Below are 14,528 nucleotides of genomic sequence, written 5' to 3' on the forward strand. Positions count from 1 at the left end.
GGGACAATGGTTTCACTCTATCTAGCGGATCAAATCACTTAATCATGTTCACATCTAAATTAGGTCACCCCATAAATTTCTAAACTTAAGGGGGAAAAAAGCAACCTAACCTCAATTTAACCCTTTAAACATTGGTATCATTCTAGTGAATTTGTGCTGTACCCATTCCAAAGATAATAAATCTTTCCTGAGGTTCAGTACACAATACTAAATGTGGCACATAGGATAAACTAAGACAGGAGGCCATACTATCTGTGTAGTTCAATGCCACGTTGAGCAGTGCATTCATCTACTGAACACGTTCAGCAAACTTGAGCAATAAGTCAAGGAGGAGATAGTATGGCAGGTGACTAGAAAGAGGTAGATTTTAAGAAGAGTTGTAAGGGTTTAGAGGAAAGTGATAGGTGGAAAAGTGGATAGTTTAAGAAGGAATTCCAGAGCTGGATTCTAGATTATTGAAGGCCATGTTCCAGTGGTGGTGCAAAGGGAGAAGGGATGTACAACAGCTCTGGTCAGAAGAACAGAGTTCTGGGAGGTTGGAGGTGATGGTGGTTGGGGACGTGAAAAAAGTTACATGGATAGGATGGAGCGAGATCATGAAAGGATCAATACATGAGGATAAGGATCTGAGGTATCATGGGGACTGAGCGCCAAAGTAAGTCAGCAAGGACAGGGCAATAGATGACTGGGAGCACTTGGTGAGGAAAAAGATTGGATAGCGTTCCTTCTAATATGTGTAAACCTTACTAAGAATTTTATTATGCATTAGGCACATGCTTATATGTAATAAATTCAGTTTAGAATAAAACCAAATACTAATAAGATTATGCTTACCTTCCAGCAACTCTTCAAAATCGTCAACAAAGAATTCTCGTAAGGGTGGACGTTTCGGTCGTTTAAGGGTGTTCACAAGCTGCTGGATCTTTGCAGAGACTCGGCTGCTTACTGGTACTCCTACGCGAAAGAGATTGATAAATGAATTGGGTTACTGAAGAACACGCTGTCAAAGAGCAGGTAAAGTTGCAGAGCTGGTACGGCTGTTCTTGATACTTAACTTGCCTTTATGGTTCTAAGCAAAATCTAAAATCAAGATGACTTCAATTGAGCATTGTCCTCTGACTGGAACAAAATGTTTTATTCTGTAGTGATTCTATTGAACAGTTTGAAATATTGGAACAGTGTGCGTTCATACCCAAGGCTGCCATTACGAAAGAAAACTGGCTTTGCTCACTCGCCAAAAAAAATTCCACTTTAAAATCACAGTCAATCATATCTTGCTGTCAATCAGCAACTCTGGTCAACTGAAAGCATTCTCAATGCTTATTAAATTCAGTATAGTCTTCAGTAAAACCTTTGTCAATAGAAAACTATTACAGTAGCATATACAAAACTATTGTGAGAAAGGTTATTCAGACTAATGGTTTAAGATGTATCAACCCATTCTTGGCACTGTTCAGATACAATATGAACAGCACACCACATAAACTAATTGACATAAGGAGGATCAAAGCTTACAATTCCTGAGAACTGGGAGCAGACCTCCTGATCTTTGATCTTGATCATGCTACTATGAGCAAGTGCAGGAGCAAAGATCGGGGACAGTCAGAGAGTAAAAGAAAAACAACCGCCCCAGGTTCTCGTTGACATCCTAAAGCAACACGGTCGAGACTTGGAATTGTGGACATGAAGGCAAATTGGGAGTGTTGCCCTGCTGTCTCTCCTTAAGTAATCATGCATAAGCTTTCATAATGCATGTTGGCAGCTACTCAACTGCATGGGGAGCCATAGCTGAACTGAACATTTACACAAGCAGATATCTAACATCAGTCACCGGATAGCAATCAAAAGCAAGATGTCTGGCCAATTTCTGTCTCCGTACCGCAAAGGTACTTAACGTAGTGTCATGACTGAGAGTAGACAACATCACCAACCTGGGAACTGAAACTGGCCTCGTCTTTTATGAACTATGCACTGTATAAACTTCCTGAGTTATCAGGGGAGCTACAAATCCCATTCTGTGACCAACCACTAAAAGATAACTGATTGTAGTTCACGTTTTATTCCCCTTGTCTCTGTGAAAACCAACCCTACCCCTGACCAATAGCTGTCCAACAAGATTCGCAACACATAGGGATTTGTAAGGTAACCCTGTGAACAATCACTGATGATTATGATTGCAGGTTCAAGGCCCAGTCAAGGGCTTGAGCCTATAATTAGGCTGCTAATAAAGAGTAGCAAGGGACAGGGTCAGGTGTTTGTCCTTCAGACGTGAGGCTAAACCAAGAGCACCTCTACTCAATTAAGGTCAACATTCAAGATTCAGTGACACTATTTGGAACAAAAGGAACTTCTACCAATATATAGGTTCCTGCCCCAAATCAACATTATGTTTTGAGGTGAGAGTGATTGCTGTTGACATCAAGGCCATGTTTGACAAAGTGTGGCATCAAGGAGCCCTAGCAAAACTGGGGCCAATGGGAATCAGGGGGAAAACTCTTCACTGGATGGAGTCATAGCTAGCACACAGGAAGATGGTTGTGGTTGTTGGAGATCAATCATCTCAGCTCTGGGACATCACTGCAGGAGTTCCTCAGGGTAGCGTCCTCAGCCCAACCATCTTCAGCTGCTTCATCAATGACCTTCCTCCCATCATAAGGTCAGAAGTGGGGATGTTCGTTGATGATTGCATAATGTTCAGCACCATTTATAACCGAAGCAGTCCATGTCCATATGCAGCAAGACCTGGACAATATCCAGACTTGGCCTGACAAGAGGTAAGTAACATTCGTGCCACACATGTATCAGGCAATGATCATTTCCAACAAGAGAGAATCCAACCATCACCCCTTTATGTTCAATGGCATTACCATCACGGAATCCCCCACTATCAACATCCTAGGGGTCACCATTGACCAGAAACTGGTCATATAAATACTATTGCTACAAGAGCACATCAAGGCTAGGAATCCTGTGACATGTAACCCACCTCCTGACTCTCCAAAGTCCGTCCACCATCTATAAGGCTCAAGTCAGGAGTGTGATGGAATACTCCCCACTTGCCTGGATGAGTGCAGCTCCCACAACACTCAAGAAGCTTGACACTGTCCAGGACAAAGCAGCCCACTTGATTGGCACCACATCCACAAACATTCATGTCCTCCATCACCGATGCACAGTAGCAGCAGTGCGTACCATCTACAAGATGCACTGCAGGAATTCACCAAGGCTCCTTAGACAGCACCTTCCAAACCCATGACCACGACCACCTAGAAGGACAAGGGTAACAGATAGATAGGAAACCACCGCCTGGGAGTTCCCCTCCAAGCCACTCACCACCCTGACATGGAAATATATCGCCGATCCTTCACTGTTGCCGGTCAAAATCCTGGAACTCCCTTCCTAACAGCACTGTGGGTGTACCTACACCACAGGGACTGCAGCGTTTCAAGAAGGCAGCTCACCACCACCTTCTCTTAAGGATGGACAATAAATGCTGGCCCAGCCAGTGAAGCCCACATCCTATGAATGAATAATAAAAAACAGACCATCACAGAATCATAGAATCTCACCGTGCAGAAGAGGCTCTTCGGCCCATCGAGTCTGCACCGACACAAGGTGAGAAACACCTGACCTACCTACCTATTCCCATTTACCAGTACTTGGCCCATAGCCTTGAATGTTATGACATGCCAAGTGCTCATCCAGGTACTTTTTAAAGGATGTGAGGCAACCTGCCTCCACCATCCTCCCAGGCAGTGTATTCCAGACCATCACCACCCTCTGGGTAAAAAGGTTTTTCCTCACATCCCCCATAAACCTCCTGCCCCTCACTTTGAACTCATGTCCCTTGTGACTGACCCTTCAATTAATGGGAACAGCTGCTCCCTATCCACCCTGTCCATGCCCCTCATAATCTTGTACACCTCAATCAGGTCGCCCCTCAGTCTTCTCTGCTCCAACAAAAACAACCCAAGTCTGTCCAACCTCTCTTGATAACGTAAATGTTTCATCCCAGGCAACATCCTGGTGAATCTCCTCTGTACCCCCTCCAGTGCAATCATATCCTTCCTATAATGTGGCGACCAGAACTGCACACAGTACTCCAGCAGTGGCCTCACCAAGGTTTTATACAACTCCAACATGACCTCCCTACTTTTGTAATCTATGCCTCGATTGAGAAAGGCAAGTGTCCCATATGCCTTTTTCACCACCCCACTAACATGCCCCTCCGCCTTCAGAGATCTATGGACACACATGCCAAGGTCCCTTTGTTACTCAAAACTTCCTAGTGTCATGCCGTTCATTGAATACTTCCTTGTCAAATTACTCCTTCCAAAGTGTATCACCTCTCACTTTTCAGGGTTAAGTTCCATCTGCCGCTTATCTGCCCATTTGACCATCCCATCTATATCTTCCTGTAGCCCAAGACACTCAACCTCATTGTTAACCACCTGGCCAATCTTTGTGTCATCCAAAAACTTACTAATCCTATCCCACACATAGTCATCTATGTCATTTATATAAATGACAAATAATAGGAGACCCAGCACAAGTCCCTCTGAGAGCCATAAAGCATCCTTCTGCTAACTGCTCATTTTCTGGAATCGTCCCAACCTCAAAATCATTGCCACATTTGCCAGTAAACAAGATGTACTACACTTTAAAGTGATACAAAGAAGCGCTTTGAGGTGCTTGCAATGGCAAGGGACTATAAAAATGTAATTATGTCATTCTTCCAAAGTTCATATTTAACATATCTTGAGCTCCATATCCTGGAACTGCAGTTTACTGTATAAAAGGTGACCATTTGGCATATTGTTTTTCTTTTTGCGCTGACACTTTGATAAAGCAGTTCAAATCCAACATTATGCTGTCCTCTTTCCCCATTGCCATGTCTTCATCTGCTTCAAGTATTTATTCACATTAACCTTAAAGGATTCAATAGTTTCAGCCATTGGCTCAGATCTTCCTATGCTAATCTCCAAACACCTGATTCCCCCCACTGATCTGCTGACTATCTCACCCCCGACCAGATCCAACTAACTCTCCAAACTACTCTAACACCCCCCAAACCAAGACCCGGGCCCAACTGCCCCTTCCGACCATCCGACTATGCCCCACCACCACCTGACTAACCCAACACCCGACCTGACTAGTCCTGACCTGACGACCGACCCGACAACACACCTCACCCACTTCCCATCTCACTCTACCCATTCACTCTTTGACCCACTCACCTGTTCATTAAAATTCAGACTTGACATTGAAATTTACCATTCGGCAGCTGGTGCCGTAAAAAGGGCGCATGGCCTGTCTTCCACCCAACTCTACTCCACTTTGACAGGGCTCTCAGAGGGATGCTCCTGTCCGCATTTCTGAAAAAGGTGGGCTCGGAAGGCTCCAGAAGAAATGCAGAGCAGCATGAGTTGGGGAAACTTTCAAGCAGAGCAGCAGTCCGACGATGTTTGCCGCTCCTCGGAAGATCCAAGTCTAAGTTATTAACTATCACTAACGCTTGTATTTAAATATCTTCATACTTCACACTACAATCCGTTGAGTGCTGAACAACAAACATCAGCAGCATTCTGAGTTTTATCTTATTATTTTTGATTAAAGTTGGTACCTGTTAATGCTTGTGAACACAACTGTAAAGCGGGTCAACGCTTGCAATATCTGCTTTCTGCTATACGCAAGTGTTGGAGATGTACCTATTCTGTATCCCCCCTCCTCGCCACCACACCTCCAAGATTTTTTGAAACTGCTAGATATTGAAAGGAAAATGATGAAACAATATTATTTTCTCTGAATTTTCAAAGAAAAAAGTATTGTTTCAATATAACAAAACACTGGCAAGAAGGTGCTGTTTGTATTGGTATTACACTGAAATTAAACACAGCTGGCAACTGTGACAAATATCAGGCATTAGTACCAAATGGTTTTTTAAATTCTGATGCAAAACCTTGGGGATCTGAATGATTCATGTGGAAATGGACAATGTCAATATGGATAGTAACTCGGTTTGTTCTACTGATGATTTACTTGTGATCTCACTGCCCTCCGTGCATACCAATTAGTTTATTATGCAAAACATTCATACTCCTGGGGGCAGGATAAAAGAAGTGTTCTCACGGACTTCTTTGTTTTGGGGAAACAAAGAACATTGTTTCCTGGAACATTTATTCAGACTAACGGCCAGCACAAGATCCAACTTCTATCCCACCATGAAGCCACTGGTGCTGTTTTGCTATTGTGATGTGAATTTCAGGCTATGCTAACCTGAAACTACAGCAACGTTGTGACTTTATCCTTCCTGCTTTACATTAAACATTGTAGTTGCAACGCTAGAAGTCATTTTTCTTGCTAATGTGCAAAAGAAGCTCACACATAGCTAGTAAAATATGAGATGGGTGTGAAGAGTCCATTGAAAAAAGGCGGTGCTGGTTGAGCTGACTGGCTTTTTCCTGGGAAATTCTGCACCAAACATGATGGTTTTTATCTCTATTTAATCACTGCTGAAACATGGGGACTCATTGTTTTTGAAGCGTCATTTGATTGCTCAAAAAAAAAAGGAAATACTGTAGATTGCGGAAACACTTGAAAGGCGGGACATAGGAACAGGAGTAGGCCATTCAGCCCCTCAAGCATGTTCCGCCATTCAATTAGGTCGTGGCTGATTCGTGCTTTCAACTTAATTTGCTCACCTTGGTTCCGTATCCCTGTGGAAATGTTCTCGGCATTTCCTGTTTTTATTCTGTTTTGAGTACCAGTCCCTGAAATACCATTTTTCACTAATTTTCCCAGTCAATATATCATTAACTATTTTCTTCTTCCATACCCTATCCCCTACAAAAACAGTATTTGGAAACATTCTGGAAAGAATGTATACTAGTATTTACTTGAAGTACACATGGAATAGTATGTTTTGGCTCATTAAATATCCACTTTGAATCAACTGTAATATGGGTACATTAACTTAGACATTGCTGAAGATATACAATGGTAATATAGCAAAGAGCTCTCACCCAGATTTTGATAGTTTTAAAACAAACCCTCAGAGCTCCAGGAATATACAGTGGAATGGATTGCTAAAGATTGCTGTTATACAGAACACGTTTCTGTCCCTTATTGATTGCAGCGTAACTCAGAGAAGCAGTGAGTGCCCTGTTAGTTCCTCAAGAGATCAAACTGAAGTCTGCTAACGTTAAGGAAAATTGGCTTCTCCCACCACGCACGCTCACTCACTCACTAACACACAAAGATAATCAATGATTTGTCAGGCCCAACTCTCCAAGGCAGAACTTTTAGCTGTTAATCAGTAGTTTATGTTTTGTCTTTATAATCTGGAACTTTTTTTTGACACAAGCTTCTTTTACAAGCTGCCTCCCATTTAACTTGCTTCAGCTGACAAAAGAGCATTTTCGATTACCTATTTCTGTCTGTGTTTTCCTCAATGTCACTGTACCTGCTTAACAGGACACAGTTAGTGATGAGATTGGGAGTCTCATTTCCCTACCTCCTTCCTCTAACATGAAGTACTTAGTTGTTGAATGGAGGTCAATCAACAGAGCAAAATAATAACAGAAGAACACAAACGAGGCTGTGTGCAGCATCTTTGAGTGACTGACAGTCCTGGGCCTTGAATAATTATCCACTAGCTTGATATCAAATGCTGAAAATGTCCGGAAATGGGACATTGCACGGGCTAATAATTTAGATTTACTCAAATGTGAAATAAATTCAGTAAAATTCCTATTTTCTTGCTTATCTTTTTTCAGCCCTAGAACTCTTATCAGCATCATCAATCATTAACCGACATGCAGAATATGGCAAACCACTTGAAGTCACCTCACGGATACCAACAATTGCCTTGTCACTTCACGGAATGAAACAACAATCTTGATCTAAGTGGCTAGCTCTTAACACACAGGATTAAATGTGTTGTTATTGCCCAGAGCATCAAACATCAGTCAATTGAAAGTTATTTTGAATAAATCAATTTATTTTGTGTGCTAAAAGAGCTGACACTAGGGGGTGGAATTTCTTGTGCACTTGCGTCCAGAGACATACATCCAATCAGGAAGTAAACTTGGGTACAAGTGTTTTTTATATATATTATATACATATATATATATTTTAAATCTATGAAATATATTTAAAGGAACATAAGAAATAGGAGCAGGAGATGACCTTAAGACTCTTCAAGCCTGTTCTGCCACTCAATGTGATGCTGGCTGATCTTTGATCCCAATTCCACTTTCCTGCTTAATCTCCATATCCTTGATTCCCTGAGATTCAAATAATCTTTGTATCTCAGTCCTGAATATATTCAACGATTGAGCATCCACAGCCCTCTAGGTTGGAGAACTTCAAAGATTCACAACCCTCTGACTGAAGAAATTCCTCCTCATCTCAATCTTAAAAAAAAAATCATCCCCTTATCCTGAAAATGGCACAATTATCCCTACTCTGCTGCCCATCCATTAACCAATCCCCAATCCATACTAATATATTGCCTTGAACCCTAGCACTTATCTTTTTTAATAACTTTTCATGTGGCATAGCTTTTTTTGAAAAATCATGACTTTCACCACCTAGAAGAACAAGAGCAGCAGGTGTCTGGGAACCTTCAAGTTCCCCTCCAAATTATACACTTTTTATATTCATTCATGGGATGTAGGCTTTGCTGGCTAGGCCTGTAGTTATTACCCATCCCTAGTTGCCCTTGAAAAGGTGGTGGTGAGCTGCCTCCTTGAACCACTGCAGTCCATGTGGTTTGGACAAATATCACTGATCCTTCATCGTTACCAAGTTAAAAACTTGTAACTCCCTACCTAACTGCACTGTAGGAACACCTTCAGCAATTGAACTAGTGGATGTGGAACCAGACCACAACTAGGGATAGGCAATTACTTCTGGTGCTGTCTGTTGTGCATATAGAGCCAGAATGCATTCAAAAAGTTATATTCCCTCCATTCCCTTTCATTTCCCCTCATCATCGTACACCATGAACATCAATGGTGACAACTCATGAGATTTCATCAATTTGATTCTGAATTAGGCCACAAAGATATGCAAAGAGCACACAACGAGCAGGATTTTTTGGGTGGTGGGCTTTCTCACCTCACCACTGAAAAAATCAGAGGGAAACACATCCCCACCGAAGTCAGCTGTCCGCTGCCATTCTCTGGAGCATTAATTGCCTTAAGGTGGGGTGTCCGCCCCACGCTGGGAGAAAGTCCCGCCTTAGAAAGCTGCCAGTAATTCTAATTGGCTGACAGCTCTGTAGGCCCAGCAGTGCCACCGGAAGTGCTGGTCACTGTTGGGACTAGACTTAGTCCCACAAGTCTAAGTGCTGGAAGCCCAGGACGATGGTAAGCACTGGGGCGGGGGGGGGGTGCTTGTATCAAGAGCAAGGGGGTGGGGGGCAGGAGGGGAGTGTGAGGAGAGGGTAGGAGTTATGTTGGAAAGGCCAGGGGATGGAGGCGGCTGACTTTTGGGGGTTAGTGCCATGACCAAGAAAGGGGCCTTTAAAGGAGATGACCACCCCCCACCCCACCTCCTGCCCCCGCTTTAAGGCCTGAGCAGGCTTACCTCTTGGCCTTCTCTCTTGTTCCTGACTTCCTCCTGCCAGCCTCAAAATGGCATCTGGATGGGAAATGGCAATGTCTCAACTGGGACGAGGGCTTCACCTGCATCTCTGTTAAATTTCTGACAGTTCGGAGGCAGACATGTAGGCAGCAGGAAGGCCGCCAAGCGAATATTACAGGCCCCCCACTTTCCCACCTGAAAACCTACCAGTGGGAGCCCGTAATATTCTTCCCTATCCCTCTGTCCCTACAAACAAGAATACCTTCATAGTTGCACTTCTGAGATCAGTAATTTGAAGTGTTAGGAATTGTGGGTGTAAACGCCTATTTTCAACAGTGTTACATGATGTACTTCAATGTCCTGCCCCATGCATATCATTTCTAAATGGACTTAGATTCATTACAAATCATTGAGAAACACGCGCTGTATTCACACTTTTGGCATGACTTCAATAAGTGTTTTACTATATTTCATGTATGTTATGCAAAATTCTGCTGATGGATGACCACCAACTAGAAGATTCCATTTACGAAACTGCTCATAACATCATCAGTCATATATAAATTCATTATCAGTCTTAAAGGGCATTTGAAATTGCAGCAGTTATTTCTGCTAGTTCAAGCATTTAACCCTACTTTAACTTGAATTTCAGAATCAATTTTGAGAACATTAACACTTGTTAAATACTGAATAATGGAAGGAGTACAAAATGAAACAAGACACCAACTACATAACTTACCATCACCGGTTTCCATTAGTTCAGCATTTCCATACTTTGGGACCGTTCTTGGTGTTGTTCCTTGGGGACGCTCAACTTGTATTGAGTGCTCTGTTGTATAAGTGGTGATATCTGGAGGTGCAGAGTGGTTTTCTAATAGAAAAAAGGTCATAGATTAGGTAAAGAACAAAATTAATAGTTTTTAATCGCTGTCTTAAAGTGCAATTTGGAATTTTTATGATTAATTAAGAAACATTTGAGTAACTACATCATCTACAGGATTTTGGTGTCAAAAATTGGAATTACATATATGACCACCATCTGTTCAGCAAAGTCAATATAATGTCAAATAATCAAAAGCTTCAGATTTACTTTGATCTCTTCACACTCTTTTATCTTAGTCGTAGTCCAAAATAAATCCTTCAAGTTTCATGAGCATCAATTTATTGACAAGTTGCCTTGCCACCAACTAGGAATGTTAAATTAGCTCACTTTTGGAATATGGTCAAGTGAACAACACAAAAGGCTTCTTTATTTGCCCCTTGACTCATTTTCTGAGCTGGTATTGTATGAAGATGTGTTAGAGATTCTTGACCAACAGTTTCACAAAAGCTGACTCTATAACACTCAAGACATTCAGGTCATAGAAATATCAAAATAAGTACCTCTTGGGCTTTGCAACTTACAATGTAGGTACTTACACACTATTTCCTTTGCTCATCTTGTATGAAAGTACAGAAAGCTTTGAATTTTTAATTTAATAATTAAAATCATTGGTTCATTTTAAGCACTGCCATATAATTGGGAAACATTTAAAGTAATAAAAAAAGGAATGAAAGTGACATTTGTATTTTGAAAAGGCCAATTAATCCTTCACTTCCTCAAAGGTTAGCACAATGCTGATTCTTCCACATTCAATTCCTCCCTGTCAGCCATTTCTGGTGCATAAGTAAAACAGGAAAGGCAACCAAACCATGGCTCATAATGGAAATTAGAGATAGTATTAGATCCAAGGAAGAGGCAGACAAATTGGCCAGAATAAACAATAGACCTGAGAATTGGGAGCAGTTTAGGATTCAGCAAAGGAGGACCAAGGGATTGATTAAGAAAGGGAAAATATAGTACGAGAGTAAGCTTGCGGGGAACATAAAAACTGACTGTAAAAGTTTTTTTAGGTATGTGAAGAGAAAAAGATTGGTGAAGATAAATGTAGGTCCCTTACAATCTGAAACAGGGGAATTTATAATGGGGAACAAAGAACTGGCTGAACAACCAAATACATACTTTGGTTCTGTCTTCACAAAGGAAGACACAAATAACATACCAGAAATGTTGGGGAACACAGGGTTTAGTGAGAGGGAGGAACTGAAAGACATCAGTATTAGTAGGGAAATGCTGTTGGGGAAATTGATGGGACTGAAGGCCGATAAATCCCCAGCACCTGATAATCTACATCCCAGAGTACTTAAGGAAGTGGCCCTAGAAATAGTGGATGCATTGGTGGTCATCTTCTGAGATTCTATAGACTCTGGAACAGTTCCTACATATTGGAGGGTAGCTAATGTAACTCCACTATTTAAAAAGGGAGGTAGAGAGAAAACAGGGAATTGTAGACCAGTCAGCCTGACGTCGGTAGCGGGGAAAATTCTAGAATCCATTATAAAAGATTTAATAGCTAAGCACTTGGAAAACAATGGCAAAATCGGACAGAGTCAGCATGGATTTACGAAAGGGAAATCATGCTTGACAAATCTGTTGGAAATTTTTGAGAATGTAACTTGTAGAGTTGATGAGGGGGAGCCAGTGGATGTGGTTTATTTGGACTTTCAGAAGGCTTTCGACAAAGTCCTACATAAGAGATTAGCGTGTAAAATTATAGAGCATGGGATTGGGGGTAGTGTATTGAGATGGATAGAAAACTGGTTGGCTGACAGGAAACAAAGAGTAGGAATAAACGGGTCTTTTTCTGAATGGTAAGCAGTGACTAGTGGGGTACCACAGGGATCAGTGCTGGGACCCCAGTTATTCACAATATATGTTAATGATTTAGATGAGGGAATTAAATGTTATATCTCCAAATTTGCAGATGACACAAAGCTGGGTGGGAAGGTGAGCTGTGAAGAGGATGCAGAGATGCTTTAGTGTGATTTGGACAAGCTGAGTGAGCAAATGCATGGCAGATGCAGTATAATGTGGATAAATGTGAGGTTATCCACTTTGGTAGCAAAAACAGGAAGGCAGATTATTATCTGTATGGCTATAAATTGAGAAAGGGGAATGTGCAACAAGACCTGGGTGTCCTTGTACACCAGTCACTGAAGGTAAGTATGCAGGTGCAGCAGGTGGTAAAGAAGGCAAATGGAATGTTGACCTTAATAGCCAGAGGATTCGAGTAGAGGAGCAGGGATATCTTGCTGCAATTATACAGGGCCTTGGTGAGACCACACCAGTGGAATAGTGTGTGCAGTTTTGGTCTCCTTGGGCAGAATTTTTCCATTGGCGAGCTGGGGGCGGGGCCCGCTCGCCGACATGAAAATGATGCGGGATGATGTCAGGGGGAACCCCCGACGTCATCCTGGTCCATTTAAATATTCAGGAAGGCGGGGGGGGGGGGGGAGAGACGACAGCGAAATCAGCTGTCTGCCCGCCGACCTGTCAATGGCCAATTGAGACCATTGACAGATAATTAAAACAATTAAAGGCCCTGCCCGTCCAACCTTAAGGCTGGCGGGCAGGCCAAGAGCCCCGGCGGCAACAGAAAAAACATGAAACCTCGTCCGCCGGCGGGATGAGGTTTCATGTCGGTTTTTAAAAACTTGAATAAAGTTTCTGTGATATTTATTAACATGTTCCATCTCATGTGACATTGTCACATGGAGGGGGGGGGGGGGCAAGTTAATAGTTTTTTTATTTTTCTATTTTTAAACTTTCAAACACTGTCAGCAATCCCACTGAGGCAGCACTTAGTCTCAGGGAGATGTGCGCTCTTTCACGCGAATGCACAAAGGATCGCACTCTGGGGAAATCCCCCCGCAACCACCCCCCCCACCCGCACAGAAAGCGCATAGCACTTCCCGTCGGGCATCACACTGGGCGGGCCTTAATTGGCCCGCCCACTTAAAATGGCGGCAGAGCCCATTGTGGTGACAATCGGCTGCCCGCCCACTGCCGAGTCGGTGGGGCCTGCCAGCCCGTCAAGGGCAAAATTCTGCCCTTTTTCTGAGGAAGGATGTTTTTGCTATAGAGGGAGTGCAGAGAAGGTTTACCCAACTGATTTCTGGGAAGGTGGGACTGACATATGAGGAGAGATTGAGTCGGTTAGGATTATATTTGCTGGAGTTCAGAAGAATGAGGGGGGATCTCATAGAAACCTATAAAATTCTAACAGGACTAGACAGGGTAGATGCAGGAAGGATGTTCCCGATGGTGGGGGAGTACAGAACCAGGGGTCACACTCTGAGAATATGGGACTGAGATGAGGAGAAATTTCTTCACCCAGGGAGTGGTGAGCCTGTGGAATTCGCTCCCACGGAAAGTAGTTGAGGCCAAAACATTATATGTTTTCAAGGAGGAGTTAGATATAGCTCTTAGGGTGAAAGGGATCAAAGATATGGGGAGGAAGCGGGAGCAGGCTAGAGTTGGATGATCAGCCATGATCATGATGAATGACAGAGTAGGGCTAAATGGGCTACTCCCGCTCCTATTTTCTATGTTTCTATATAAAAAGGCACTCTGCCCCTTGCAGACCCGGTTCGCAAAGGCACAGTGCCCCATTGAAACTCTTCATAGATGGCTTTCTCATCTTCCAGCTCATTATAGCACTTTTCTCCTCCTCCACCCAATTCAGTCTAACATTATTTCCACCACTTCTAAACCCTCCAGTTCATTCTGACAATTACCTTCTCCCTGCCCCCCCAACTACAGCTGATAACTCTGTATCCTCAAGCTCTCAATTTAACCTGACACTTGCCTTCCTCACCGCTCCGCACAGCATCTCTCCTAGCTTCTACTATCTACCCATTCTTCATTCCCTCTCATCAAAATTTCCTCCTACTCCCCTTTAGCACCACTCTTAAATGAGGCCTGTCACTAATAGAAGGGATAATGTAGGCAGGTACGACTGTTCGCACACAATTCTTGCCTATAATAATACGGTGGCTGGTATAATTTTCATTAGCAAGACAACTTGGGTAGTAGAAGCACTGAGGGAGGCAACCCCGAT

The 14,528-nt window shown here is 42.8% G+C and overlaps 1 protein-coding gene across 4 annotated transcripts in view; it reads right to left on the reverse strand.

The window, feature by feature from the left end:
* Positions 1–14,528, reverse strand: part of dip2ca (disco-interacting protein 2 homolog Ca) — a 594,426-nt gene that overhangs the window by 198,898 nt on the left and 381,000 nt on the right. For all 4 annotated transcript variants that reach the window (XM_041184372.1, XM_041184370.1, XM_041184371.1 and 1 more), the window contains exons 6-7: positions 10,328–10,459; positions 835–954 (exon numbers count right to left, since the gene is read on the reverse strand). In XM_041184372.1, the coding sequence (XP_041040306.1) occupies positions 835–954; positions 10,328–10,459 (252 nt within the window). The remainder of the gene's footprint in view (positions 1–834; positions 955–10,327; positions 10,460–14,528) is intronic.

Source organism: Carcharodon carcharias, chromosome 3, assembly GCF_017639515.1.
Source record: "Carcharodon carcharias isolate sCarCar2 chromosome 3, sCarCar2.pri, whole genome shotgun sequence".
Taxonomy (NCBI): Eukaryota; Metazoa; Chordata; class Chondrichthyes; order Lamniformes; family Lamnidae; genus Carcharodon; species Carcharodon carcharias.